Below are 20,550 nucleotides of genomic sequence, written 5' to 3'. Positions count from 1 at the left end.
GAAAAGGAACAGAACATTATTTTGCAGAAACTTTAGTTTGAGCATACAGGAAAATACTTTTGAAATCTCTCTTGCTTTTTTTTTTTTTTTTTGAGCAGAGGGGGGAGAGAGATGGAAAATTAATGCTAAAAAGGTAGATGTTGTCAAACATGATACATAGCTTCACTTTTTCTCATTGGTTACTACGATTTGTACCTGTTTAACAAATAATAGATCTTGCTGAAATGCACCACATGCACTTATAATCCACAAATAAATAAAGTATTACAATACTTTCCCTGTATGTCTTCTACTGAGGAACAGCATTTATTTTCTCCCTTCATCTCCAAAAAGACATGGGAAAGTTCTTAGAAGGTCAACAAAAATGATTGGACATTAAGATTGGGATAGACAGTAATATGAGGAGAGACTAAAAGATTAGGACTGCATAGTTTGGAATGGAGATAAGTGAGAGGGGATGTGTGATCAGGACACATGAAATAATGAATGGCATGTAGAAGGCCAGTCAGGAGATATTCTGTTTGCACTCTATCATAATATAAAGGCAAAGGGGCACTTCATGAAACTAAAGAAGCATATTTTTAAAGAATAAAATCAACTGTTATTTTATACAATAAATAATTTGTCTGTGGAATTAACTGGTTTAGGCCTTTTTAAGGCCAGTAGCTTAGTGAGATTTTTTTTTTTAAAGTTTGAGATAGTGATATGTAGAAGAATATCATTTGTAGTGTTGCTAACTAGGATATAATGAGAGTTCTTGATCTTCATGTGTCCAGGCCTGAAAAATTTAACAGATGGGGATAGAAACATGGTTTGATATTGCATAAGTAAATGTATTATGTGGTCTTTTCATCTTGCACTGCAGCATCTGGTCTGGGGATATTGGACTAGCTGGACTGATGACTGTGGGTTCTGATTTGTTAGTTTCTAGCTGGTGGTATTCAATGTCAACAAATTAATACAGTTTTAAAGGAAGGTTTTGTGATGGTTTGTTTAGTTTGGTGTGCTGAGCTCTTTCCTATTCCCTGGAGACACTGTGAGGAACATGGCAGGATGGCTCATGTCTGATTACATCACTGCAATTTTAGCACCTCACCCCTTAATGGAATAAAAATCTTTCCCAGTGCAGAAAGATGCAGCATATCTAATTTCTGAGCCTGCCCTAAGCAGTTAAAGCACAGTTTATGTCAGATTTATCAGATGCATTTCCCCATATGAAGTAAGATGTAAGAGCAATTAAAGGTTTATAGCTATAGAATATCAAATTATGCCAAAGATTCATAACATAAAATTCCAGCCAACAGTGTTTGTCAGGACCTAAATGATAGGTTTTCATGAAGGAGTGTGTGTCTTCAGTAGACCCTTCATTAATCATGTAATCCCACACAATAATTATATTTTATGAGTCTGGCTGTACAAATAAAAATGATATTTAACGAACTATAGTATATCTGTGCAGAACCACCAGAGGCACAAATTTCATGTTTAAAAGGAAATGTTCTTGAGGGAAGTTAATTGTGAATCTGTTTTCATCAGCACACATCTGAATGTATGTGATTACTGGCTTTATATGGCTTGGTCTGCATTACCAGCTTATGTCAGTATAACTATGTTATCCATACCCCTGAGTGACATTATTATACCAACCTAACCCCTGGTGTAGACAGAGCTATGTCGACAGGGAGAAGCTCGCCCGTCAACATAGGTAGTGTCTTCACTAAGCGATACAGCAGTACAGAGGGTGCAGCTGTGCTACTGCAGTGCTGTAAGTGTAGAAAAGCCCTGTACCTTACCCATGGTTGCTGAGTATTTTATTAATGCAAATGTGTGAGTACTGTGAATGTGGGGAAAGCTAAATTAAGCGTGGCTTGTCCAACCAGTTTATTTGGATAATACATGCATACAATGAGACTGGGGGCTTGTCTTCACTGCAGTATTAGCTCAAGATATAACTTGTGTTGCCCCTAACATGACTCCTGTTCATGCATAAAAATCTCTAGCTCAAGTTAAGTGGTACTTTAAACTTTAGCTAGCTGTTCTGTCAGAATATGAAAGTTAAAATTTGAGTGATGCTGACGCTAGTAATGCAGTGAGGATGCAGCTATGCTGTCTTAGTTTTCACTTCTTAAAAATGTGTGATTTTTATGGTCAGATAACAAACACGTGATTGTTATCTTGTTGCAAAATCCTAAGTGGAGACAGGGGACTTGTGCCCAGGGCTACAAAGTCCAGATCCACGCCCTGATTGTAGGAGCTCTGGGCGCATGGGACCCTCACAACGAGCTGGTGCTGAGAGCGTGCAGTCTGTCGACACTACGCCCGGCTCACGAGACAGCTCATGGTGTCTGACACCATCAGGTGGTCCAGAGACATCTACACGGAACACATCACAGGACACCGTCAGTACCAGGTTGAGTAAGCGAGAATGTCGGTCAGGGAAATAACCCACTTCCTTCCTTCCCTGACGAACCAAGGGATGCACCCCACCCATGTACTTATTCACTACACCAATACTGACTTGGACTTTAAATACATTCTATGGGTGGCGTACCTGAGACCACTTATCCACTGATGTTTTAAAAAACTCCCGCACCCCAGTCTGGGTCTATGCTGGTTATGTACTATTTATGTATCCTGTGAACCTTGTAACGCATACCTGTAATCCCTCATAACTCAAGCCTGACCCCAGATGTACAGTACCTTCCCCCTTAACTTGTGTAAATTTGATTTTAAACATTAGCTTTAATAAAAATATTCATGGCGAGGTAGATCGGCGAGGTCAGCATTATGCCTCCATCCCTCCCACCCCCACACCCGACCTGTGATTAACCTCATGTAGTTTACTTCACAGTAAAACTGAAGTGCCTTATAGTCACTATGTTTTACAGTGGGATAGCTGATGTGCATTAGTTATCCTCGGGTAAAACACACCTTTTTTGGTCAGTGAAATCAAGCCCTATATTGCTAATCCAATCATTCTGTGCTGCTGATCCATTGTGCAGATCAAGGGTTGATTTGCAGTATGAGAACTCTCATTGGGACTAGGCTAACTCAGGGTGTTGACTGAATGAAGATAACTCAAGATAAAAGACAAGCCCTGATACCAGTATTTGTAAATGGAATGCTTGCAAATTAAGGAGGGAGCAGTTTGGGGACTTCCTAAGGCACTGTAGCAGCACTTACTGACCATTCACTTAAGAAGCTATTATTAAAGGGTGTCTGGCTATGACTCCTTGGCATGAAGATGCTGCCTTATAAGAGCCTTTGATGGAGGGACCTGGAAATCTCTGCCATTGGGGCAGGGTTATGCAGTGTCAGGCAGCAGCACTGTTTGGAAATTTGAGAACTTTGTGGAAGGGAAAGGGAAATGCAACCTGTCATGAAATTGCAAGGATAAAGTCTCTTGATTCTGATTCTAAGGCCTTGGCTACACTTACCCGCTAGTTCGACGGCTGGAAATCGAACTTCTGGGTTCGACTTATCACGTCTAGTCTGGACGCGATAAGTCGAACCCGGAAGTGCTCGCCGTCGACTGCGGTACTCCAGCTCGGCGAGAGGAGTACCGCGGAGTCGACGGGGGAGCCTGCCTGCCGAGTGTGGACCAAGGTAAGTTCGAACTAAGGTACTTCGACTTCAGCTACGTTATTCACGTAGCTGAAGTTGCGTACCTTAGTTCAAATTAGGGGGGTAGTGTAGACCAAGCCTAAGAAAGGCTCGACTTGCAGAAAGGCAAATGAAATTGTGTGTAAAGGGGAGGAAGTGGAGAGAATGATTAAGGCAATTGGGTTAAACTGTCCCTTTCAGCCTGATGTGTAGAACTGGAGATGCATTATTAAATCTGTCCTGTAATAATTCTTTTCCCTCCCCAGAAAGGAAAATAAAGAAGATAGGTGTTAATAAAGGGAGGAGTGGCTTAACACTTCAATCCACATAATGATGTACACAAGTTCACTTAGTAGCAAATACGTTTAGCATGGTGATATCTTTGTAGTTTTCAGTGCAAGTCAGTTCCTGGCAATTACTGGAAGAACCTGGTTCTAATTTACTTTAATCAGTGTGATATGCCCAAGGGCTACTTCATATTCATGATGAAATATTTGCTATTTTTTAATTGTGTAATTTGCAAGTGTGTTACTTGCTGAGCACCAACCAAGTATTCCATTTGTTTTAGCTGTATCTGAGTAGAAAAGGAAGTATGGAAAGCCGTAAGGGCTTATCTACATGTACAGTGTTGCACCGTTGTAGCGCTTAGTGAAGATGCTTCTTTACACTGATGGGAGAACGTCTCCTGTTGGCGTAGATACTCCATCTCCTCAAGGGATGGTAGCTATGTTGACAGGAGAAGCTGGTCCTGTCTACATAGGCCTGTCTACACTGGGGGTTAGGTCGGTATAACTATATCACTCAGGGGTATGGATTTTCCATACCCCTGAGCGACATAGTTATACCAGCATAAGTTCCTAGTGTTAGACCAAGCGTAAGTGTAGAGGAGATAGAAGCTGTGTACTGTTGAAAATGCACATGGTATAAACAGGGAGAGGAGAAAAAACTTAAAATGGCTTTTTAAAAACGTATTTAATCCTAATGGATAATATAATAGTTAAAATGGTGTTGTATGTATAAAGAAAAGTGCAAGCTTCATAATTAATACTGTTCCAGGTACATGTATTCCTTGTGTGTGAGTTAAGTGTGCAGTTGTGTGTTGTTCTCTTTTTTTGGCAATGATCTTAAACATTGTTGTCATTTCAGAATACCTGACAGTGTTCTCCCAGATGATTGCATTCCATGACCCAGAGCTGAGTAACCATCTCAATGAAATTGGCTTTATTCCAGATGTAAGTGCTAAGGGTTCTTGTAAATGCTGTATAATGAAGCTAAAGAGGAGAAAAAAAGGAAGAGAGGGTAATTCTAATAGGGTGTTTCTAAATTGTTGCTGACACAATGAAAGTTGCATATGGAAGAACTTTACCTCTGACACTGGAAGTTTGATGTGGACGCAGTGGCAAAATGAGGACAGCGACATGCATATAATTAAGTGTCAGGCTGCAACTTTTATTAAATTGAGGCACACTACCTGCCATCACCCATAATCTCTTGTACTAGGCATTTATTTAGCTCAAGTGGGCGGGGGGGGAGAGAGCTACAGGACTCCTTACCATACAACCCATAACACGAGGTAGGTTGTCCTCACCCTACCCCCCAGAGGGGAACAGAGGGTACAGCAGGGTGGGGACCTCAGCCACTGAAGACCACAAGGTCTCACCTGTCACATGAGCCCAAAGCTCACCACCAAAATCCCAGGAGTTTCACCTCCTGGGAACTGTTCATTTTATTCTCCTAACTTCACTGGAAACTGGCCACAAGTTTCAGCAAAAAAACAACTTCACCCCAGTACCTCAGTTAGGTATTAAGTGAGTTCCTACTTCACCACTGTGGCTTTCAGGTGTTGCGAGGAAGGCAAAAACGACATGGTCCTCTGCCAGTTGTCCCATGGGAGAAAAAATTCCTTCATAATCCCCTGAACAGGCAGTGGGATAGTCCCACAGCATCTGTCAGGCCAGGTTCCCATTCCTAGTTTGGATGGGTAGAATGGTCCGCTTGAACTGAGACAGAAGATGCTCCATATGGTTCCTGCCTTGAGCCAAATCCTGCGAGCAGGGGAGTGCTGGCCAATCAGCATGCTTCTCCCCCTGGCCAGTGGGTGCTGGAGACTCCCAGGGTAGGAGCTATTTATTGTCCCTTGGCGAGTGTCTCCCTCCCTTGCTACTGGGACTGCTCCCCTTTCACCTCTGGCCCCTACCCATTGATTCTGGTGAGTGGCATTTCTCGAAGGGCGTATGATTAAGGCTAAGATTTTGTCATGGATATTTTTAGTAAAAGTCACGAACAGGTCATGGACAATATAGACAAATTCACAGAAGCCCGTGACCAGTCCCTGACTTTTACTAAAGTTATCCATGATACAATGGGAAGGGCCTGGCCAGATGCTGAGTGGCTGGGGGGCTCAGAGCTGCAGGGTCCCCCTGCCGCCCTAATGGGGGGGAACTGCGGGAATCCACCCCACCCCGGTGGCAAAGGAGCAGCCAGTGTCCCCTGCTGCGGTGGCAGTGCTGCCGCTGGGGTAGCCCCCTGCCTGCGGTGGCTAGGAGCTTGGGGGACGTTGCCTCAGGCGGCGGGGGTACCTCACGACTTCCGCGACCTCCATGACAAAGCCTTACTTATGATGAGATAGTTAAACTTTTTGTTGTTGGTTCAACTTCATTCTTAAAAGAAAAATATCAATTTTTCTTGGCATGGAAGATGCAATCACAGTGCTTACAATCAGTTAGTGAATGAGTGTATGAAGAAGTGATAAAATACACTGTCTACTGCAAATTAAAAACAAAGTTTGATTTTTATTTTTAATGTCAGGGTCAATAATGTAAAAAGTATTGACTTGGAAAAAAAACATGAATATTTAGTGACAATATAATGTTTTTAGTCCATGAAACAACTGAAAACAGAATAAAAAAATTGTGCAAGTTAATTAAATACAAACTTACTACTTACTTTTTAATGCATGATGTCAGCTCTTGCAAATTAGTGAGTAGATGTATGTCAGTGAACCTTCTGGAAATGTATTAAATTGAAGTGTCTGACCCAGAAACTTTATTCGCATAGGGAAAGTAGTCTCTTCAGATGGGAAAATGTGAAAATTCTAACTGCACAATAGCAAAAAAAAAAAATAGGGGAATGTATTCATTAAAAAGAAGAACTAGGTGTTCTTGATATTATAGCACCTTGTCACAGCTGCCACCATACTTCGCAAATATTCTCCCCTTTGTCCGGAGTGCCATGCAGTTTTGAGTAGTCTAGAATGCTGAAGAGTCATTTGAATAAAATGCCTGTCCACAAAATTTAGTTACGTTTCATTCAGATTTATAATTTGAATGTTTTCAGTAATGAATTTAGCTAACTTCTGTCACAGACTAAGGCTTGGGTCTACACTTAGGTTGACATAGCTAAACTGGTCAGAGGTGTGAAAAAAATCACCCCCCGATCGACTTAATAATGTTCACCTAGTCCCCACTGTAGACACAGCTATACTGGAATGGAAAAACGTTTCCATTCCAGGGAGGTGGTTTTCCTACACCAATGGAAAAACCATTTCCATCAAACCAGGCCACGTCAACATTATAGGGTTATGCCTGCATTGCTATGGTGACATAGTCTCTGTATTGTAGACATACCTTAAGCCTGTACTGAGGTGACACATTGAAGACAGTAAAAAGAAGCATTGTTAACTGATATGGGCAGCACTTTTTAAAAGTCTGGTCAGGTTATAAATAGAACAGTTATTAAAAATATGTGGCAAGCTTTATGACAGTACATTCTAATAACACTGCTCTACAGCCAAAATGCTTCTGAAATAAATGTAGTCAAACTTTACTAATTCTGGGTCACTGAGAACGAAAATGATGCTTAAAATTGTTGATTGGCTCTAGTTTTCAAGATATGCTATTGGGTCAGTATATACGACCCTTGACTTGGGAATGGCGGAGGATAAGTGAGTTATAAAGGGAAGGGATCTCAATTTAAACCAGAAATGACTAAAATACATCTTTGACTGGATCTATGAATAAATCTATGACTGGGTTTGGACAGTACTTGCTTTTTAGGCAAAACAATGAATGATGCAATCTGAAGCTGGTATTGCGTCATACATGATATGAATTGCATCGTGTTATTCCTAGAAGTCATGGATGATGCAATCATAACGAAGCTTACATCTGCTGAACAAATTGCCCTATATCAGCTCTAGAAATCATACAGTGTCGTGCTCTTATGTGTGGTGTTTGATTTTGCAAAGGGACACATTTCTGTTTAGCCAAAGTGAGCAGAGATGCCCCGTACTTGTGTGAACAGTGCAGATAACTTCTGCTATGTTTGTGGTGAAGTGACTTTTGCATCACAAAAGCGCAGTATAACCACTATGGTTAAGAAAGCCTATCACCTTTATTTTGGCTGCAAAATTGGAGATCAGGACAAGAGGTGCGCCCACACATATGCTGCAACACTTGTGCAACAAATCTTCGCCAGTGGTTGAACAGGAAAAGGAAATCTATGCCTTTTGCAGTGCCAATGATTTGGAGAGAGCCAACAGATCATATCAGCAATTGTTACTTCTGCATGGTGCCTCCAGTTGGGACAGGTGTGTCAAAGAAGAAAAAGTGGACTGTGCATTATCCAAACATTCCATCAGCTAGATGCCCAGTACCCCACGGAGAAGGACTGCCTGTTCCTGATGCACCAGAATCATTCTCACTTGAGTCAGACGAGGAAGAGGATGAAACTTCTGGTCCTGAATCATCAATGTCCCAGGACCCACATTTTCTCCCATCCTCTTCCTCTGAACCACACCTCATAACACAAGGTGAACTGAATGACCTTGTCAGGGATTTGGAACTACCCAAGAGTAAGGCAGAGCTGTTGGGCTCCAGACTACAGCAGTGGAATCTCCTGACAGGTGATGTTAGGATTTCCATGTTCCGTGACTGTTAAAAGGATCTTGTCCCATTCTTCTTCATGGAATGTGATCTTGTAGCTTGCAACAACATCAATGGTGTGATGGCAGCCCTCAACATCGTTCACGATCCAGATGAGTGGAGACTGTTAATTGATTCATCGAAGATGAGTCTTAAAGCTGTTTTACTGCATAATGGCAATGTTTTGCCATCAATTCCAGTTGGTCATGCAGTCCATATGAAGGAAACCTATGACAACATGAAACAACTTTTGAGGTGCATAAACTATGACCAACATCATTGGCAGCTTTGTGGCGATTTGAAGGTTGTTGCTCTCTTGCTTGGTCTGCAGACTGGATACACGAAGTACTGCTGTTTTCTCTGCGAATGGGATAGTCGTGCAAGAGATTCCCACTACATCAAGAAAGATTGGCCACTCCGACAGTCATTGGAGCCTGGGAGGAAAAGTGTTCAGCATCCACCACTTGTTGAATCAAGGAAGATTTTGTTAGCACCCTTACAAATCAAGCTTGGTCTGATGAAGAACTTTGTCAAGGCCATTGACAAAACACAGGTTTCAGAGTAGCAGCCGTGTTAGTCTGTATCCGCAAAAAGAACAGGAGTACTTGTGGCACCTTAGAGACTAACAAATTTATTAAAGCATAAGCTTTCGTGGACTACAGCCCACTTCTTCGGATGCATATAGAGTGGAATAAATATTGAGGAGATATGTGTATTTATTCCACTCTATATGCATCCGAAGAAGTGGGCTGTAGTCCACGAAAGCTTATGCTCTAATAAATTTGTTAGTCTCTAAGGTGCCACAAGTACTCCTGTTCTTTTGACAAAACACAAGCAGCTTTCAAGTACCTCCATGGAAAATTTCCAAGGTTAAGTGAAGCTAAGATAAAGGAAGGTGTCTTTGTTGGTCCTCAGATTCGTGAACTTCTTCGAGATGATGCATTTGACCATGCACTGCGTGGCAAGGAAAAGACAGCACGGAAAGCCTTCCAGTTAGTGGCAATAAATTTTCTCGGAAACAACAAGGCAGACAACTACAGGTTGTTGGTGGAAAACCTCCTCAAGGCATACAAAAGCCTTGGTTGCAACATGTCACTAAAGTTACATTTTTTGCACTCTCCTCTAGATTTTTTTCCACCGAGCTGCGGAGCAGTGAGCGACGAGCACGGCGAGCAATTTCACTAGGACATTGCAACAATGGAGAAACGCTATCAGGGCAAATGGAGCCCATCAATGCTTGCAGACTATTGCTGGACAGTGACAAGAGATGCTCCATTTAATGAATACAAGAGACAAGCCAAGAAGCGCCGAGTAGACACTGAATAGGACTAAACTATGTACATAATAGTTTTTAGCCTTTTGTTTCATAATAAATTTTATTTATATAACCCTTTTGCTGATTTTTAAAGTGTTACATAAACAGGACAGGTGGGAAATATTATCATGTAAAGCAACCATAAACACATGAAAAGACCTAGGTTTACAATTTATGATTAAAACTCTACTATCTACAAATATACATAGACATAAAATGTAAAAACTTAAATATCTTAGAAACAGTAGCCAATCAGTTTTTTTAATTGTCATATTCGAATTCAGCACATCAAAATACATAATAAATAGCACATTTTATCTCTAAAGAAGACCACTTCTCAAAAATTGTAGACCAGTGTAATCAGTGTGGGTGGGGAGAAAGGAGGGAATCATCACCGTGGAAGAGGGGAATACAGATTCAGTGGGAAGAGGGGAAATATAGGGTGTTTGGTTCAGGAATATATTTTCTGAACAGTCATGATTATCATTTTATGAAGAAACTATGTTCCTTCAAAAATGTTACAGTTAAATCAGTGCTTTTACAGAAATTGCCTGCTGTTACAGGGCCAAATTTGCAAAACTGAATTTTTCATACACTACTTCTGTATGAATTTGTGTATACTCATGAAGTGATCAGGAGTTTCATATTTAAAATATACTTATGCCTGTAATTATCAAGTTTGTGGCCACAAATGAAGCTTTTGCCAGGAAAGCATAAATTAAGTCTATTGTACATTTTTTTTTCTTTTTGGTTACAGTGTTTCAGGGAGATAAACAGGATTGTTTATAAATGAGACAGGATATAGCGACACTTAAAAACTAACTTAGTACGTCCAGTCAGCTGAAGAGACTAGCCAATGTAGTAGGTTACACACGAATGGATAAAACTTACTCCGGTGTAGAAAAGACCTTACTAGCCCATATGCATCGCTTCAAGCTAGTGTCAAGGAGGGGAAGAAATCAGAGTTTTATGTAGATGAAATGCACAGGACTTTGAAAAAGCAAAATGCAAGCTCCAAACATAGGGCTGGGGCACAGGGCTGCAGCATAGCCATGCAAACATACTGTGTCCATTAATTCAGCATGTGAATTAGAATAGCAACATAGAATATGTATGTTCCCTGACCCATCCTTTTGCCTATCCCTATCATTGCCATCCACACCATCCTGCATGGACCCACTACAGAAACCCATCCACAGAGCTCCTCAGACAATGACTCCAATCGTGGGCCACTTGCGGGCCCTCAGACAAATTGTAGATGAGATATGAATAATTAAACAACATTTATTTGTATTATGGTAGTAGCCAGGAGTCCCAATCACTATCAAGACTGAGGCCTGTTCCAGAGATCTGAAAGCCTAAGAAAGATGACAAATGAAGGGAGTAGAATAGAGAATCCAAAATATATACCAATTATGATGTACAACTATACATTTTTTAAAAAAAGTATTTGCATCATACAAATAAATGTATTGGCAATCCCTGACTTTTCTAAAGCCTAGCTGCTAAGAGGAGTCATTCTTTCTAAATCACCTGTCACATCAAAATATTTCTTTTCCCTGTTCTGCCTTTTAGATTAGTAAGAGAGAGGGGTGTTTTTGCACCTGTAACAAGACAGCCCAGATCCATCAAGGTGAAGGATATGCACTTCAGTAATGAGATCTGAACCAGAGTTTCGTGCTTGAGTACTAATCCTATCAAAGTAAACCCTGATTAATCTTTCATCATTGAAAAGCAGGCTCCTGCTGCAGGAAGAATTGTGTTTCCTGGCACCCTTCCATTTACTTTGGGTCATGTAGCTCTCAGAATATTGAATGCTGCTGAAGCTTGAATAGTTGTGAATATTGTTAGCTGGTGTGGTGCCTGGATTAAATATATTGCTGTGGCTATGTGATTTACATGTCAATGGAGATATCCGTAAGGTGAATTTCACAGGGTTTTTTTATTTTTCACTGTTTTGTAGTATGAACTTATATAATGTTTTATAACATCTGTTCTGTATTTTGCTAATAATTCTAACATCAAAATCCGTCCATTTTTAAGGGAAGAGAAACAAGGAAATGAGCCACGTTATTAGAAGGAAAACTCTATCCATAAATTATTCTGAATAGCTTTCAGCTGCAAATAATGGAAGCTAGACACAGTTGTCAGCTGGCCATTAACAGAGATGACAAGGTCTGGCTGCAGTTACTTAATATCATCTTGGTAATGCTGCTGTCATAGACAGACACCTGAAATTGGATTCAGTGATATGCAGGAGGTGTCTGTAATAAGGGTTTATCTAACTAGAGTTAAAAGAACACCGTTGCCAATGTATTTTTCGTTCTTTTTATTTTCCAGTTTGTTTATAATTACCCTTGGAAGCCTGAATTAAACTGTTCTTACTGAAATATACTATTCTCTCTTGCAAGCACACACTTGTTCAGTCATGAGTGTATGATGGCTGGTTTTTAATTTTCATTTAATAGGAAAGCAATTGTTTTTTAATTTACATATTTGGGATGAGAGATGGGGATGGATGGAATTGGGTTTAATCCTTTACATTTATCTTGCTTATGGGTACTCTATCCCCAGTCCTTCAAACACTTATGCATGTGCTTAACTTTAAGCATATGAATAGTTCATTTAAGCACTTACACTGTGCTTCAGAAATTAAAATTAAGTATGTGCATAAGTGTTTAGAGTTTCAGGGCCTTCATTACCAGTATCTGGATAGGGCACTGAAATAGGAGGCATGAAATTTGAGTTTTAGTCCTGCCATTCTGCCACAATATTGCTGGATAACCTGTGGCAAGTAATTTTAATTCTCTGTGCTTGGCTTCCACTTTGTCACAAGAAGTCAATGAGGCCAAAACTTATCAAGATTCATAAATGGACTCAACATTTATATGGCTATCAGGAATATGCAGGGTTGTCACAATTATAAAAACTTTGGAAGGGACATTAAAACTGATGCTTCAGGATTTAAGCCAGTCTCTAACTATATCATTTAGGAGGAGACCTAATGTGAGAGGCAGACTATCTCACATTTGTCCCCTTTAGGATTCTTATGCTTTCTGAAGCATCTGGAATAGCCTTTGTAAGAGACAGGGTACAGAGAGTCGATGGACCTTGGGTCTGATCTAGTATGGCAATTCATAAGTTCCTGTAAGTATTTGGTTTTTGAGGAAAAATGTTTAAATTTATCAAAGTTATGAGTGTTTGAAAATCGCACTAAATATGTGTTGTACATATGTTTATTCAGTTTGTAAATTTGGCATTTACTTAAAGAAATGTATATCACATGTTGGCAGTTACAGTAATTAAGTTTTCTCTTTTAAGAATTGCCTTGCCAATTAATAAAAATACTGAACCAAACTTGTCTTCAGACTTGGATTGTTTTGTAGATGATGATGATGATCCTGTAATATATTTTACTCCTAAGTTGTGATAGATACTCACAACCTTAACTCTATCTTAACAATGTTTTTTTTCTGGGAATTTCCTTCTCAAAATGGATACCTAATGTGTAAATCTACTTTTTGTAAAATCTCAGAAAACTCATTGTGCATTCAAATGATAATTGCATTAATTTTGGGGAGGATAGGCTGTATTCTTCATAGATTTTTTTTTTAAGTGGTTGTATCGCTGCTTTTATATGTACAACTAAACTCAACCTTATCTAGTAAACATTGATAATTATGGGACTGCAACTCATGATCTCAGGCTGTTTCTCAGAGAAATGTACTTTTACGTTGTAATGAAAGTATATATTTTGATTCATTGTTTTTACTAATTCTCTTTTGATGTGGAAGTTCAGCTGATCTTTTTTTTCATGTGACTTAGTGTCTATGAAGTTCAAATATTGCTCTTATTGAGTACTGTGTAAATTTTCTTTAAAATATTGAGCAGTACTCATTTGAAGGGAAGATGCAGGGAGACCCACCAGCCCGCAAATCCATTGCAGTTTGAGCTCCAGTGGAAAAAGGTTGAAAATCACTGCGGTGAAAGTTTTATCCAGAGTCCTAGCACACAGTTATTCTTCCCTGATGTTGCTAGGGGGCAGTATTTACTAAGAATATCTTTATTTTGAGTATATTGGTTTGACTATGTAAATATGGCAGCATATTTGTTTTAAATTGATGTTTGTGAGGCAAGTACTTTAAATCACATACATGTTGTTCTCCTTTTGGATCTTCATTTCCACTTTTGACCTGCTACAGTGGAATAATAAGACATGAAGGAGGGATACTGAACAATGCAGTAGTTCTCTCTTGTTTGCAATAAAAACATTGGAGATAAATGATCATAATATTTTTATACTTACCTCTACCCCTTCTTGTTGTAGCATTATATTTTAGAAAATAACAAGGATAATTTCCCCTTCAACTCCTATTGTAATTTCCCTAATAACTACCTGTTACTTTAAGATTGTCTGGCCTAATTTTTTGACATGTTGGGTAGTGGTCAGGATTGGTGGATGATGTTTGTAGCCAGGTCTGTGTTTTAGGGATAAAGTTTTTGACTATTTGTCATATTTACAGCATGTTAGTGTTTTCTGTTATGCCCAATAGTTTTGTATATTTCTTATGTGTGTTGAAAAAATGTGTACACAGCTTAAGCTATAGGTGTTTGTATTTACATTTGTGTCTGTGTGTAATTTTGAATGTATGAAAGTCTACTTGGCTAATACAAATTTTTTTTTAAATCAAATCATGAGGCTGAACTGATCTACTTCCAGTTCTCAATGAAATAATTTATGAACAGGGGGGACTCAGGTATTTTGCTGCAATCATTTTCTATCTCAAAAGCAAAAAGTGTGGCTACATGGGGATAAAAATCTGCGGCTGGCCTGCGCTAGCTGACTTGGACTCATGTGGCTTGGGCAGCGGGGCTGAATAATTGCTGTGTGGATATTCAGACTCAGGCTGGAGCCCAACCTCTGGGACTCTGTGAGGGTGGAGAGTCCCAGAGTTCAGGCTGCAGCCCAATCATGAATATCTACACAACCGTTTTCAGTCCACAGCCCAAGCCCCGCAACCCAGGTCAGCCGCGTCCATGCCACGGAGCTTTAATCTCTATGTAGATATACCTGAAGAGATATAATGCACATTCTTGCGTGTGAACAAATTATTACAAACGTGATAGCAGGGCACAATCACTGTTGCAGGCTTTTCAGATGGTAGTGGGGAATATGAAGTTGTTGATGGGATGTACAAAAATACATGTGTGGAAGTAGATTGTGCTGGTGTATCACATCAACAATGGTAGAAGAATTTTTACCATCAGAAACCAATCCTTCCTGGCTTGCAGTGACTTTCTGTGCAACTTCAGCTTAGTATCCACATAGATTTTTGCCTTTAATTTTGTAAGTATTTTCTTTAAAATTAAGAAATGCTTGAAGTGGCATAAGCATCTAAACTGGCCCAGTTACTGAAGGGGGCATACCTTTTTAACTGCCTTTCATATTTACAGTGCCATACATGCATAATGTAAACTGTTTGAAAGCCTTTACAGTAGCATAAAGTTTTTACAGCCCAGAAATCCCTTAAGGGCAGCATAAATGCTTAAGCTGCCTCATAGCAGAATAAGTGCCCGTGCCACCTCAAATCCTTCATAAACCTAATCCTGACATAAACTAAATGCTGCATGGAACAATTTCCTGTTGTTCATAACTTCATTATCTAAACTATTTTGTTTTTCATACTTGGCTATGTACTCTTCAATGAAGATTCATTGAATGCCAATTTTCAGATGTCCAAGATCAGTCATTTTTGAGTTATCTGTATGTGTAAGTGGGATGGGAATTGTGACCGTTTAATAAAACAAGGGTTTGGTTTTTTAATTTTCATGGAACTTAAAAGTGGATGAAATGATTCTGCCCAGCCTTTTGTAAACAAACAAAAACCTCTTTAAGCAAAGGAAAATTCAGCCCCAAACATAAATGTAACTTACAGATAACTTCATGTGAAAATGGTCTCATCACTGAAGCTTGAAATGCTATACAGCTTTAAATGTAGTAGAAAAATCAACCTTGACATGGCCTTCAGCTCATAACAAAATGTGTTTTTTATCCCTTCTCTTCCTCTTGTAGCTGTATGCTATTCCTTGGTTTCTCACTATGTTTACACGTGAGTATATATTTTTTCCTTTGGTTAAATATAAACACTGTATATTTAACTTCTCCCATTTTCCCATAGAATATACATTTCAGTTTAAAAGGGAAGAATATAGAGCCTTCACTTCTAGTTCAAATTTACCCCAGGTTAACTGGAGTCCATAGGGACTTTAGTTTTGTACCCTGAAAACCAGTCTTTTCAGTTCCATGCATCTATGAGAAAACCGGCTTCTTCCAGCTTTAGAGGAAAAAAACCCTCCCATTTCAGAGATCTCAGTTACGTGTTCAGACTTCCCGTAGTTGTAATTTGACGGACCTATCCTCCATTAACTTATTTAATTATTTTTTGAACCAAGTTATACATCCCATTATCCATGGCAATGAATTCCACTGCATTATGTCAAGAAGTACTGCCTTATGTTTGTTTTAAAGCTGCTGCCTACTAATTTAATCAGGTGATCCCTAGTTTTGTGTTATGTGAAGAGGTAACACTTACCTATTCACTTTCTTCATACTGTTCCTGATTTTATAGATCTCTGTTGTGTCATACTCTATATCAGGGGTGGGCAAACTTTTTGGCCCGAGGGCCACATCTGGGTATGGAAATCGTATGGCAGGCCACTAATGCTCACAAAATTAAGGGTTAGGGTCCAGGGGGGTGGTGTGAGTTCCAGCTGGGGGGCACGGGCTCTGGGGTGGGGCTGGGGATGAGGGGTTGGACGTGCAGGAGGCTGCTCCACGCTTGGGACCAAGGGGTTCTGAAGGTGGAAGGGGCATCAGGGCTGGGGCAGGAGGTTGGGGCGCGGGAGGGGGTCAGGGGTGCAGGCGCCGGGCAGTGCTTACCTCAAGCAGCTCCCAGAAGCAGCAGCATGTCTCCCTTCCGGCTCCTATGCAGAGGTATGGCCAGGTGGCTCTGCATGCTGCCTGCGTGGCCAGTGGGAGCTGTGGAGGCAGTGCTTGGGGCAGGGGCAGTGTGCGGAGCTCCCTGTCTGCCCCTATGCATAGGAGCCAGAGGGGGGGACATGCTGCTGCTTCTGGGAGCTGCACAGAGCGGGGTAAGCCCCAGACCCCACTCCCTAGCGGGAGCTCAAGGGCAGGATTAAAATGGGCCGTAGTTTGCCCACCCCGCTCTAAATAGATTCCATGACAACTGGTACTTTTTCTTATTCCTGAAACCAGGGATCAGTACTGAAAGAGGAAGCCCTTAGCGAGAGAGAAAATCTTCATATATAATTTGTCACATTTTTAAAAAAAATAGAGCCAATTTTTTGAAGTGAGAAAATGATACCGACTTTGTTGTGTTAAAGGCCAGCATATGCAAATACACCGTAATTGTATAAACCAATACTTTACTATTACACAGATCTGTTACTACTCTACCATGATTTTATGTTGTTCATTGGACAAAAGGAGTATTGTATCTGGGTAAGGTTAAATGATGGAGATGATTCTGTATGAAGATAATGCATTATTTCAATTGTAAAGTAGGAATAATCTAATATACTTCCTCCTCCCCTCTGAGATACGTTTTCCAATTTCATATCAGATGGTATTGAGTTACTTAAAAAAATAATTGATCAGTTTTCCTATTAGGAAAAGAATGTGAGTTTTATATACTGATGAAATATCAAAGAGTTAAAGATTGCCTGTGAAATAAAGCAGTGTTGTCTATTGACTACTATTGGTCCATTCAGTTAAACCTTTTGTGAGCATAGCAGTTCCACCCATTTTTCCTCTAATCACAAATAGTTGTTAATAAAATTATTTAAGCATGTTGGATAGGATAAAGTTATCCAGAGTATTTTATGCACAGATTGCCATTAGTCCTTTTTTCCTGAAAGAAAAGGTTCAGAATGTCTTCAAAGGAGAAAAATCCCTTCTGAAAGCTCAGTCAGCTAAGAAGTATTGCATACATTTGTTTTTCACTCTTTCCTTTCTCCCAACCTCCAGTAGTATACTCATGCATAATTACAGATTGTTCCAAAAGAGAGAGAAATATCACTAAAGTGTGCTCTTAGGAGCAGAAAAGAAAATAATCCACAGAAGTAGATATTTAATATTGAAACGAAGTGTTGATTGCCATAGAGAGTAATAAATCCACATATGAAAACAAATCTGTAGCTAAACAAGTTTAGTCTTGTTTGTTCCCAAATTAAAAAGCAGTAACCTTGAGGCAACAATAAAACTTATAGAAGGTTAGTCATGTATATTTTTAAAGCTTAACATTGTTTGTTATAATTAATATTTTGTTGCCTGTGCCATCTTGCAGATGTCTTTCCACTGCACAAGATTTTTCATCTGTGGGATACATTACTGCTTGGCAATTCTTCCTTCCCATTCTGTATTGGAGTGGCTATTCTGCAGCAACTGCGGGACCGGCTTCTGGCTAATGGATTCAATGAATGCATTTTGCTCTTTTCAGATTTACCAGGTATATAAATGGCAATTTTTTTTTTCTTTTCTGGTGTCCTATTTTTAAGCATTCTGTTGAATGTATGTATGTTTATGTCAAATCTTTTATAGGTTTGGAAAATTAGGCTTTTGTGAACCTATGATAGAGTGTTGGGGGCCTGGACCACAGCCCACTGAAGTCAAGAAAGTCTCCATTGTCTTCAGTGGTGCTTGGGTAAGGTCCATTATCAGGGTTCAAGTAAAGCCTGGAGAACTCAGTCAAGTTTAGAATAATTTAAAATAATTAATTAATTGAAAAATTTGAATCACTGGTTGACATACCACAAACAGGAAGTGGTGCAGTTAGTCAAATTTATACTTAATGAATTATGCATTTAGCTTTGCTCCGTATGGTATTACTGTGGTTATCCCATTATATAATGTTAGCTCTGTCTTTCCCTCCTTCAGGAGTACATTTCTTGCTACAGAAGCAGTCACTAGAGCAGAAATACAAAAAATAGTTTAAAGGCCAATAAAGAAGCATGTTTAAAGCAGTCTGCACTTGAAATTCAAAACTTATAAGAGACTGTTTACATAGAAGTGCAGGCTACTTCAGGTTCCTTTAGCCACTGGTCAGCAGCTCTGCCCTCTTATTCAATGGATACTGATGTGACTTAGCTCAGTACAAACAACTTGTGTCTCTTGAAAATATAACAGTCCAGCATGAGGCTTCAACCTTACTTCTGAGCAAAAACTTTATTGGTGAATAAAAAAACTTGTGAATTGAATAAACTTAAATAGACTGGAAGTTGCATTTCCATGTGCCTGTGTTTAATCAACATTTAGATAGCACTTAGAACACGTAAAACACTACTCTGCATAATTATACATTGTTATTTCTTTGGCACAGCAATTTGCTTTAATAGCATCATCCCAATTTTCAAGAACTATGTTCAGTGGTAAAAGAAAAAACAAACCTTTTTTGGTCCATCAAGACACACACAAGCTAAAACTAAATAATCTTGTCTCCATAATCAGTCATTTCTAGACTCCCCGCCTTCCTGGTATATATTTTATCGTTGATTCTCTATTAATTTTGTCTCATATACCCCAGTCCTATAAACACACAAATGCTTAAAACTTTACTACTGTGAGTAAATGAAATAAGCGGGACTACTCACAGTATTAAGATTAAGTAAATTCATAGGTATTTACAGGATCAGGGCTTTAAGATACTAAACTTCTCAAAACAGGGAGCTGCAGGCTTAAATAAAAATTGTGGGTTTTTTTAAAGAAACAAGAACAAAATCAGATTTTATATAAACCTTAATTGAATTTGATATCCTGTCCCATATTGTATTTTAATTTTCTTCTGCATTCTTGATCAATTCAAATGCCTTTCTTAAAGTTTAAGAATATCCTTTGAAGTTCTGGAAGGTCTGGGCCAGTTCAAAGGATCTCCTTCTCCCATTCTATAGCTGTTTGGCTAAATGCTTTGGCTAGAGCTCAGTTCAAAAATATTTTAATTACTTTCTTGCCCAGGTCATTTCTCCTGATTTATTTCCCTGAGTGTATCTTAATTATATATTTCAATTAATCTTAAACCAAATACAGTGTTTTTATGTTCTTATAGTTCTACTGTACATTGTAGTAGCATTGTGTATGAATAAGAAGTTATTAGTTTTCATAGTACTGTAGACTTGAAATATGCTTATGACTCTTTTTATGATCACCATTTTCAAATTATGGAGTATTGTAAGGATTTTTGAAGATTTAAAGTACTATATACTGAAATATTGTCTAATCTTATGGTTTATGACCCTGAAATTATTTAGGATTATTGTGATTTATTTTTGTGGTGCAAGATTTCCAGAAACCATAAATATGTCATGTTCAAAGCACTTTCAAAACTTTACTAATTTTATAATAAAATATTCTTACGTCAAGTAAGAACGCTGTCCACGACACCTTGTGTTAGAACACATTAAATATAGACTACACCAGGAATTACTACTTGGCTTTCTATTCAGAGAAATAAGGAGTCACCAATGTACATATACTGAAAAAAGAGAGAGACTATATGAAACATCTGAACCTGTTTTTGAAGATTGAAAATACATATTTAGAACCATAATATGTGAAGAGCTCCATTAATAGTAACTGTTGCTGAAAACCCGGGGTGCTACAAAGGTGCCTATAAGAGTGCTTCTGACATTTCTTAA

At 39.1% G+C, this 20,550-nt stretch overlaps 1 protein-coding gene across 27 annotated transcripts in view; it reads left to right on the top strand.

The window, feature by feature from the left end:
* TBCK (TBC1 domain containing kinase) overlaps window positions 1-20,550 on the top strand; it is a 240,907-nt gene that overhangs the window by 83,005 nt on the left and 137,352 nt on the right. For all 27 annotated transcript variants that reach the window (XR_010601746.1, XR_010601753.1, XR_010601752.1 and 24 more), the window contains 3 exons: window positions 4,750-4,835; window positions 15,914-15,950; window positions 18,207-18,368. Coding sequence is in view for 3 of the 27 variants with exons in the window: in XM_065597661.1 (XP_065453733.1) it covers window positions 4,750-4,835; window positions 15,914-15,950; window positions 18,207-18,368 (285 nt within the window). In the remaining 24 variants the exon portion in view is untranslated. The remainder of the gene's footprint in view (window positions 1-4,749; window positions 4,836-15,913; window positions 15,951-18,206; window positions 18,369-20,550) is intronic.

This window comes from Chrysemys picta, chromosome 5, assembly GCF_011386835.1.
Source record: "Chrysemys picta bellii isolate R12L10 chromosome 5, ASM1138683v2, whole genome shotgun sequence".
Taxonomy (NCBI): domain Eukaryota; kingdom Metazoa; phylum Chordata; order Testudines; family Emydidae; genus Chrysemys; species Chrysemys picta.
Note: the sequence above shows the minus strand (reverse complement) of the source record. Positions and strands in the feature narration are given on the sequence as shown.